This window comes from Oncorhynchus tshawytscha, linkage group LG01 (assembly GCF_018296145.1).
Source record: "Oncorhynchus tshawytscha isolate Ot180627B linkage group LG01, Otsh_v2.0, whole genome shotgun sequence".
Taxonomy (NCBI): Eukaryota; Metazoa; Chordata; class Actinopteri; order Salmoniformes; family Salmonidae; genus Oncorhynchus; species Oncorhynchus tshawytscha.
In genome coordinates, this window is record NC_056429.1 from 66,677,036 (window position 1) to 66,687,480 (window position 10,445).

At 42.6% G+C, this 10,445-nt stretch overlaps 1 protein-coding gene across 1 annotated transcript; it reads left to right on the top strand.

Annotated features, from left to right (window-relative positions):
- Nucleotides 1-3,636: 3,636 nt before the first annotated feature.
- Nucleotides 3,637-9,991, top strand: LOC112252200 (protein phosphatase 1 regulatory subunit 3C-B). The gene is made up of 2 exons (XM_024423273.2): nt 3,637-3,804; nt 7,672-9,991. Exon 2 carries the CDS (start codon nt 7,700-7,702, stop codon nt 8,633-8,635), a length of 936 nt encoding a protein of 311 aa, XP_024279041.1. The 5' UTR covers nt 3,637-3,804; nt 7,672-7,699; the 3' UTR covers nt 8,636-9,991.
- The last annotated feature ends 454 nt before the right edge of the window (nt 9,992-10,445 follow it).

A 10,445-nucleotide genomic window follows, 5' to 3' on the forward strand; every position in this document is an offset into this window, starting at 1 on the left:
ACCATTGTTCCTGTTCCCAAGAAAGCTAAGGTAACTGAGCTAAATGACTACGGCCCCGTAGCACTCACTTCCGTCATCATGAAGTGCTTTGAGAGACTAGTCAAGGACCATATCACCTCCACCCAACCTGACACCCTAGACCCACTCCAATTTGCTTACCGTCCCAATAAGTCCACAGACGACGCAATCGCAACCACACCGCACACTGCCCTAACCCATCTGGACCAGAGGAATAACTATGTGAGAATGCTGTTAATCGACTACAGCTCAGCATTTAACACCATAGTACCCTCCAAGCTCATCATCAAGCTCGAGACCCTGGGTCTCGACCCCGCCCTGTGCAACTGGTACTGGACTGCCTGACGGGCCACCCCCAGGTGGTGAGGGTAAGTAACAACATCTCCACCCCGCTGATCCTCAACACTGGGGCCCCACAAGGGTGCGTTCTGAGCCCTCTCCTGTAGTCCCTGTTCACCCACGACTACGTGGCCATGCACGCCTCCAACTCAATCATCAAGTTTGTGGACGACTCTACAGTGGTAGGCTTGATTACCAACAACGACGAGGCGGCCTACAGGGAGGAGGTGAGGGCCCTCGGAGTGTGGTATCAGGAAAATAACCTTACACTCAACGTCAAAAAAACAAAGGAGATGATTGTGGACTACAGGAAACAGCAGAAGGAGCACCCCCTATCCACATCGATGGGACAGTAGTGGAGAGGGTAGTAAGTTTTAAGTTCCTCTGCGTACACATCACGGACAAACTGAATTGGTCCACCCACATAGACAGCGTTGTGAAGAAGGCGCAGCTGCGCCAAAAGCACTCACAAACTTCTACAGATGCACAATCGAGAGCATCCTGTCGGGCTATATCACCGCCTGGTATGGCAACTGCTCCGCCCACAACTGTAAGGCTCTCCAGAGGGTAGTGAGGTCTGCACAACGCATCACCGGGGCAAAACTACCTGCCCTCCAGGACACCTACACCACCCGATGTCACAGGAAGGCCATAAAGATAATCAAGGACAACAACCACCCGAGCCACTGCCTGTTCACCCCGCTATCATCCAGAAGGCGAGGTCAGTACAGGTGCATCAAAGCAGGGACCGAGAGACTGAAAATCAGCTTCTATCTCAAGGCCATCAGACTGTTAAACAGCAACCACTAACATTGAGTGGCTGCTGCCAACATACTGACTCAACTCCAGCTCACTTCAATAATGGAAATTGATGTAAAAAATGTATCACTAGCCACTTTAAACAATGCCACTTAATATAATGTTTACATACCCTACATTACTCATCTCATATGTATATACTGTACTCTATATCATCTACTGCATCTTGCCATCTTTATGTAATACATGTATCACTAGCCACTTTAAACTATGCCACTTTTATGTTTACATACCCTACATTACTCATCTCATATGTGTATAAACTGTACTCGATACCATCTACTGCATCTTGCCTATGCCGTTCTGTACCATCACTCATTCATATATCTTTATGTACATATTCTTTATCCCTTTACACTTGTGTGTATAAGGTAGTAGTTGTGGAATTGTTAGGTTAGATTACTCGTTGGTTATTACTGCATTGTCGGAACCAGAAGCACAAGCATTTCGCTACACTCGCATTAACATCTGCTAACCATGTGTATGTGACAAATTAAATTTGATTTGATTTTGATTTAATAGGGAACAGACAAAGAACAAGACAGGAACAGCGTCAGAACATGGGTAACACAGACATACGGACAGAGTGGTTAGAGTGTTGGACTAATAACCGAAAGGTTGCAAGTTCAAATCCCCGAGTTGACAAGGTACAAATCTGTCATTCTGCCCCTGAACAGGCAGTTAACCCACTGTTCCTAGGGCGTCATTGAAAATAAGAAATTGTTCTTAACTGACTTGCCTAGTTAAATAAAGGTAAAATAAATAAATAAAACATATATAACATTCAATCCCGAAGCAGGGAACAGAGCTAGGAAACAGACAGATATAGGGAAGGAAATTAAACAAGTAATTGAGTCCACGTGAGTCCAATGAGCTCTGATGCGCGTGACGGGGAAAGACAGGTGTGCGTACTGAAGGTGGCTTGAATGCGTAATGTTGGGGAGTTTGGTGCTCGGGAAGGAAGTGCGGGAGCAGGCATGACACCCAGTGGTCAAGTAAAGATACCTTAATAGAAAATGACTCAAGTAAAGTCACCCAAAAGTCACCCAAAAGTATTTGGTTTTACATATACTTAAGTATCAAAAGTAAACGTAATTGCTAAAAAATAAATTCAAATTCCTTATGCTAAGCAACCCAGAAGGCACTATTTTCTTGTTTTTTAATTTACGGATAGCCAGGGGCACACTCCAACCCTCAGACATAATTTACAACGAAGCATGTGTTTAGTGAGTCCGCCAGATCAGAGGCAGTAGGGATGACCAGGGATCTTCTCTTGATAAGTGTGTGAATTAGATAATTTTCCTGTCCTGCTAAGCATTCAAAATGTAACGAGTACTTTTAGGTGTCAGGGAAAATGTATGGAGTAAAAAGTACATTATTTTCTTTAGGAATGTAGTGAAGTAAAAGTATAAAGTTGTCAAAAATATAAGTGATAAAGTACAGATACCCCAAAACTACTTAAGTAGTACTTTCAAGTATTTTTACTTAAGTACTTTACATCACTGTATACATTTTGTTGACAACTAAACCAAAAATCAGATTTTTTTTTCCATTGGAATTTGATTGTGCTTTTAGATCATTGAAAGCATAGTTTAATATATAATGTGTTATCACTAACTTTTATCTGTCTTTTTGAGTGGGTGAATTTACTGTAGGTTGTAATCTCATTGATCAATGTCTCTAACAAATATTATTATCTACGTTGAAATGACTTAGTGTGCCCCGTAGTGTGCCGAAAAGGCCCAAATATAGGAGGGAATTAAATTGCCATCTTTATCTTTTTTTAAAAGATCTGATATATTCACTCACTATAAAGAATAGGTCAACACACACAGTGATTTGGTGACATTTCTAAATACTAATATTATCTGTTCACTACTAGAAAGTGGCTTTAGATCTTATATCAAAAGCGATTCAAATGGATTAATTTGGTCTTGGATAATAATGGATAATAATTAACTTATAACCATTGCCTAAAACCAATTGAGAAAATAAATAAGCTTTAAATAGCACTCTTGCAAACATTTGACCAAAATACAATACCCATATCACCTTGGAAAATGCCCTTGATAACTCTAGGGGTGAGATAAAATAATTTAATTGAAGGATTCCACCTCCCTTTTGTCACGTGTTCATATTTTTTATATTGAAGGAAAGGAGATCATAAAAACATAAAACAGAAACAGTTAATTAGCTGTAGCACATCATCAATACCAGCAGAGGTCTACAATGATTTTCAAATAGAAAGTGTGTCAGTTTGAGGTATTCAAACCATGGACCTTGCATACTCAAAACCCCATTATGGATTGACTAGAGTCCAAGGCATATTGATTCTGATTGGTTGAAGCTAAACTCCTCAGATTTTTCATTGGTTGTTTGAGAAACCATGTGAGAGAAATATGCAAATTGGCTTGATGTGGCAGTTGAAATCACTGTCTCTCATGCATTGGGAGACTGAACTGCAGAGATAGCAAGAGGGGGGCGTGCCTGCTCAAAACTACTGACATCAACTTATGAATTCATGGCAAAATACTTGAACAAAAATTGTTTTGAAGTGTATTTTGTTCAATCATCTTTGTCTTGGAACCTCACTCTACATTGTTGATTATATTTATTGAGTGCCACGAGGTAAGGATAATTAATTTGTATTTTTAATGTGGCTCTACAGTAGATATTTGCAGTTTAAGGCAATAACTCAATTGGATGGGTTCTCAATTTGTAAGCAGAATACCTTTTGTATTGATCATTTCACAAAGTTCGGGGTTTTCATTTAGATTTGAGGAATATCATGATCATGTGAGCTGAAAAAAGTGTATGGTTGGTCAATTAACTTGTCTGGTGAAGTAGTTGCAAAAAAACAATGTCGGCAGCAATGCAATGTCATAAGACATTGAATTTAGTACTAGACATTGACATGTACAGTGGCAAGAAAAAGTATGTGAATCCTTTGAAATTACCTGGATTTCTGCATAAATTGGTCATCAAATTTGATCTGATCTTCATCTAAGTCACAACAATAGACAAACATAGTGTGCTTAAACTAATAACACACAAATTATTGTATTTTTCTTGTCTATATTGAATGCATAATTTAAACATTCGCAGTGAAGGTTGGGAAAAGTATGTGAACCCCTGGCTAATGACTTCTCCAAAAGCTAATTAGAGTCAGGAGTCAGCGAACCTGGAGTCCAATCAATGAGATGAGATTGGAGATGTTGGTTAGGGCTGCCGTGCCCTATAAAAAACCTGCATAAAATTTGAGTTTGCTATTCACAAGAAGCATTGCCTGATGTGAACCATTCCTCGAACGAAAGAGATCTCAGAATACCTAAGATTAAGAATTGTTGACTTGCATAAAGCTGGAAATTGTTACAAAAGTATCTCTAAAAACATTGATGTTCATCAGTCCATGGTGAACATCTGGTCTATAAATGGAGAAAGTTCAGCACTGTTGCTGCCCTCCCTACGAGTGGCCGTCCTACAAAGATAACTGCAAGAGCATAGCGCAGAATGCTTAATGAGGTTAAGAAGAAGAAGACTTACATAAATCTCTGGAACATGCTAACATCTCTGTTATCGAGTCTGCGATACGTAAAACACTAAACAAGAATAGTATTCATGGGAGCACACCAGGGAAGAAGCCACTGCTGTCCAAAAAAAAACATTGCTGCACATCTGAAGATTGCAAAAGTGCACCTGGATGTTCCACAGCGCTACTGGAAAAATATTATGTGGACAGATGGAACTAGAGTTGAGTTGTTTGGAAGGAACACACAACACTATGTCTGGAGAAAAAAAGAGACAGCACACCAACATCAAAACCTCATCCCAAGTATGGTGGATTGAGCATCATGGTTTGGGGCTGCTTTACTGGGGTTGCTTTGCTGCCTCAGGGCCTGGACAGCTTGCTATCATCGACAGAAAAATTAATTCCCAAGTTTATCAAGACATTTTGCAAGAGAATGTTAGGCTGCCTGCCTGCCAATTAAAGCTCAACAGAAGTTGGATGATGCAACAGGCAACAACCCAGAACACAGAAGTAAATCAACAACAGAATGGCTTCAACAGAATGAATAATGCCTTCTGGAGTGGCCCAGTCAGTCCAGAACTGCGGATCAGGTGGATCAGGGAATCGCCCGCAGCAAGAGCAACATCATTGATATATACAGAGAAAAGAGTCGGCCCGAGAATTGAACCGTGTGGCACCCCCATAGAGACTGCCAGAGGACCGGACAACATGCCCTCCGATTTGACACACTGAACTCTGTCTGCAAAGTAGTTGGTGAACCAGGCAAGGCAGTCATCAGAAAAACCGAGGCTACTGAGTCTGCCGATAAGAATATGGTGATTGACAGAGTCGAAAGCTTTGGCAACGTCGATGAAGACCGCTGCACAGTACTGTCTTTTATCGATGGCGGTTATGATATGGTTTAGTACCTTGAGCGTGGCTGAGGTGTACCCGTGACCGGCTCGGAAACCAGATTGCACAGCGGAGAAGGTACGGTGGGATTCGAGATGGTCAGTGACCTGTTTGTTGACTTGGCTTTCGAAGACCTTAGATAGGCAGGGCAGGATGGATATAGGTCTGTAACAGTTTGGGACCAGGGTGTCTCCCCCTTTGAAGAGGGGGATGACTGCGGCAGCTTTCCAATCCTTGGGGATCTCAGACGATATGAAAGAGAGGTTGAACAGGCTGGTAATAGGGGTTGTGACAATGGCGGCGGATAGTTTCAGAAATAGAGGGTCCAGATTATCAAGCCCAGCTGATTTGTACAGGTCCAGGTTTTGCAGCTCTTTCAGAACATCTGCTATCTGGATTTGGGTAAAGGAGTACCTGGAGAGGCTTGGGCGAGTAGCTGCGGGGGGGGGGGCTGTTGGCCGAGGTTGGAGTAGCCAGGAGGAAGGTATGGCCAGCCGTTGAGAAATGCTTGTTGAAGTTTTCGATAATCATGGATTTATCGGTGGTGACCGTGTTACCGAGCCTCAGTGCAGTGGGCAGCTGGGAGGAGGTGCTCTTGTTCTCCATGGACTTCACAGTGTCCCAGAACTTTTTGGAGTTAGAGCTAGAGGATGCAAATTTCTGCCTGAAGAAGCTGGCCTTTGCTTTCCTGACTGACTGCGTGTATTGGTTCCTGACTTCCCTGAACAGTTGCATATCGTGGGGACTATTCGATGCTATTGCAGTCCGCCACAGGATGTTTTTGTGCTGGTCGAGGGCAGTCAGGTCTGGAGTGAACCAACCTATATCTGTTCTTAGTTCTGCATTTTTTGAACGGAGCATGCTTATCTAAAATGGTGAGGAAGTTACTTTTAAAGAATGACCAGGCATCCTCAACTGACGGGATGAGGTCAATGTCCTTCCAAGATACCCGGGCCAGGTCGTTTAAAAAGGCCTGCTCACAGAAGTGTTTTAGGGAGCGTTTGACAGTTGACAGTGATGAGGGTGGCAATGAGGCAGTGATCACTGAGATCCTGGTTGAAGACAGCGGAGGTGATTTCCGTCAGGAGCGGGGTGCCCTTGTTTACAGATTTAGGGTTGTACCTGGTGGGTTCCTTGATGATTTGTGTGAGATTGAGGGCATCTAGCTTAGATTGTAGGACTGCCGGGGTGTTAAGCATATCCCAGTTTAGGTCACCTAACAGAACGAACTCTGAAGCTAGGTGGGGGGCAATCAATTCACAAATGGTGTCCAGGGCACAGCTGGGAGCTGAGGGGGGTCGGTAGCAGGCGGCAACAGTGAGAGACTTATTTCTGGAGAGATATTCATTTTTAAAATTAGAAGTTCGAACTGTTTGGGTATGGACCTGGAAAGTATGACATTACTTTGCAGGCTATCTCTGCAGTAGACTGCAACTCCTCCCCCTTTGGCAGTTCTATCTTGACGGAAAATGTTATAGTTGGGTATGGAAATCTCAGAATTTTTGGTGGCCTTCCTGAGCCAGGATTCAGACACGGCAAGGACATCAGGGTTAGCAGAGTGTGCTAAAGCAGTGAGTAAAACAAACTTAGGGAGGAGGCTTCTGATGTTGACATGCATGAAACCAAGGCTTTTTCGATCACAGAAGTCAACAAATGAGGGTGCCTGGGGACATGCAGGGCCTGGGTTTACCTCCACTTCCAAAGGGTTCATATACTTTTTCCTGCCACTGTATAATATGGTTAAGTAAAGTGCATAAAGATTAATTGTGTGTTTAGATGAATACTCATTTGATAATGAACTCATTTGGGGCGGCAGGGTAAGAGTGTTGGACTAGTAACCGAAAGGTTGCAAGTTCAAATCCCCGAGCTGACAAGGTACAAATCTGGCGTTCTGCCCCTGAACAGGCAGTTCAGGGGCACTGTTCCTAGGCCGTCATTGAAAATAAGAATTTGTTCTTAACTGACTTGCCTAGTTAAAATAAAATTTAAAAAAATAAGAGAACCTCAAAAGATCTTAAGAAAAAATATCCAAGCACTTTATTAAAACGCTTTCTGTTTGTTCCCTCTTTCCTCAGGGTGTTCCACATATTCAATTCATCAGCAATGCCAGGCCCTGTTATGCCTGTAGATATTGCTATGCAGATGTACATCACCCACTCTCCACCTCTCCGGAGCTTCCTCAGCTCCTATGAGAACTTGAAGGTCAAGAACCGGGAAAACCACTACAAGCCCCTCCGGCCCTGCATTAGCTCCCAAAGGCCCTTGGAGGCCCGGAAGAGCCCCAAGACCACCATAAAGATCCCCAAAGGCAAGAAGAAAGTGGTCTTTGCTGACTCCAAAGGCATGTCCCTCACAGCCATCCACGTCTTTTCAAAGTTCGATGAAAAGCCTGTGCTCTCCGACTTACAATTTGACCTTACAGACCTGGAGAATGCCAACATGCAGCTGAAGATCAGCACCATGCGAAGCCTGGTGCTGGACTTCCCCCAACCCGCTGCAGACTATCTGGCCTTCCGGAACCGGCTGTTGAAGGACTCTGTGTGCCTGGAAAACTGCACACTGCAGGAGAGGTCACTCACAGGCACTGTGAAAGTCCGAAACCTTGGCTTTGAGAAATCTGTCCAGGTCCGGTTGACCGTTGACTCATGGAAAACCCACACAGACATTGACTGCACCTTCATAAACAACGTCTACAGTTGCCAGGACACAGATACATTCACCTTTGTCTTTGATCTGCCAAGTTACGTGCATCCTTATAATAAAGTTGAATTTTGCATATGTTTCAAGAGCAAAGACCAGGTTTTCTGGGACAATAATGATGGGGAAAACTACATGCTCAAACCCATTGGGTGGAATGGAGAGGATGTGCAAACACTGGCCAAAACCATTGTTGAGCATAAGAAACCAGCAGAGCACAACAATGGTAATAAACTACTGGAGATGGAGTTTGACCAGTTTGGAAGTCCCCGTTTATCAAGTGGACTCTTTCCTGGGTGGCAAAGCTTGGGCAGAATTGAGAATGGTGCCAACTACTGGTGAAATTAGGAAAGACTTTCATCTGGGGTGAAATAGTAACTGAAGACGTATAACAGGGATGGACTTGGATGGAGCAGGGTGATATAGATGTAGGATCTTAATTAGACCCAGATTGCTACAGCAGGAAATTAATCATGCACCAACAGGAAATGTGAATTAGTATGTGGATTATAATTAATGGACATTTTTCTAGGAGTTGGTCCATTTGTCATAAGGGAAAATCAAATCTGAAATGTCTAAGCTGAAATTAGAAATGTTTGTCTTTTTTAAACCTCAAATACACTACAAGTTTTAAAGTTACTGCATTGCAGGACAGTTATCCTGCAACAGGGTGATCAAATTAAGATCCTACATCTGTAGCAGTAGTAGTGACATAACTTACTGTATATTAAAATGTCAATAGCTGCTTTGAATGCAATGAAGCATATCAAGAAAGAAAAAGTCTATGGAAATATGGACCATGGCTAGATTCTACTACTATTTGGTTACCATTGAGACACTTTCTAAATATGATCAGAGGCAATTGATTTTTATTTTATTTGACATGTGATTCTTGTGTAAAGCAGTTTAGTGCCATTTCAATATTGTGCCTGTTATAAAACAAAAGCCCATTGAAACTTAATTTTGACAATCTGTAACCAGACATAAGCTGGAACTTGGAACTTATCGTAAGCATATGCACTGACTGAGATGAACATCCTGATTTCTATGCATAGAGTATGTGGTGAGATTGGTACCAATAGGATGTCCTTCATATTGAAGGGTTAGACTGGTACCATCCATCTGGGGGGAAAAATAAACGTAATTCAATCAAATATGAATTTATGTGAGATTTAATAGTACAGTAAATCATACAAATTATAAAATGCTGCACACTGCTGCTCATGCTCCCAGGTGATTTTATTATAACAACATTTCAACCCTTAGTTCTTCATCAGGCATCCATAGCCCAGGTGTTGGTGGAAGGTCCTATAAATAGGGGCAGTACTCAGTGACATCACCTCCTGAAACAGCAGGTAAAAATATATAACTTAGGTTCCCAATATCAACATTCAAAGTATCAAAATATATGACCATACGCAAGGAATGTGATCAATATTTACGATAATATAAACTCAGCAAAGAAAGGAGCGTCCCTTTTTCAGGAGGATCCTGTCTTTCAAAGATAATTAATAAAAATCCAAATAACTTCACAGATCTTCATTGTAAAGTGTTTAAACACTGTTTCCCATGCTTTTTCAATGAACCATAAACAATAAAGGAACATGCACCTGTTGAATGCACCTGTTAAAAGTCACTAACAGCTTACAGACGGTAGGCAATTTAGTTCACAGTTATGAAAACTTAGGAAACTAAAGAGGCCTTTCTACTGACTCTGAAAAACACTAAAATAAAGATGTCTAGGGTCCCTGCTCATCTGAGTGAACGTGCCTTAGGCATGCTGCAAGGAGGCATGAGGACTGCAGATTTGGCCAGGGCAATAAATTGCAATGTCCGTACTGTAAAACACCTAAGGCAGCGCTACAAGGAGACAGGACGGACAGCTGATCATCCTCGTAGTGGCAGACCATGTGTAGCAACACCTGCACAGGATTGGTACATCCGAACATCACACCTGCAGGACAGGTACAGGATGGCAACAACAACAACTGCCTGAGATACACCAGGAATGCACAATCCCTCCATCAGTGCTCAGACTGTCCGCAATAGGCTGAGAGAGGCTGGACTGAGGGCTTGTAGGCCTGTTGTAAGGCAGGTCCTCACCAGACATCACCGGCAACAACATTGCCTATGGGCACAAACCCACCGTCAC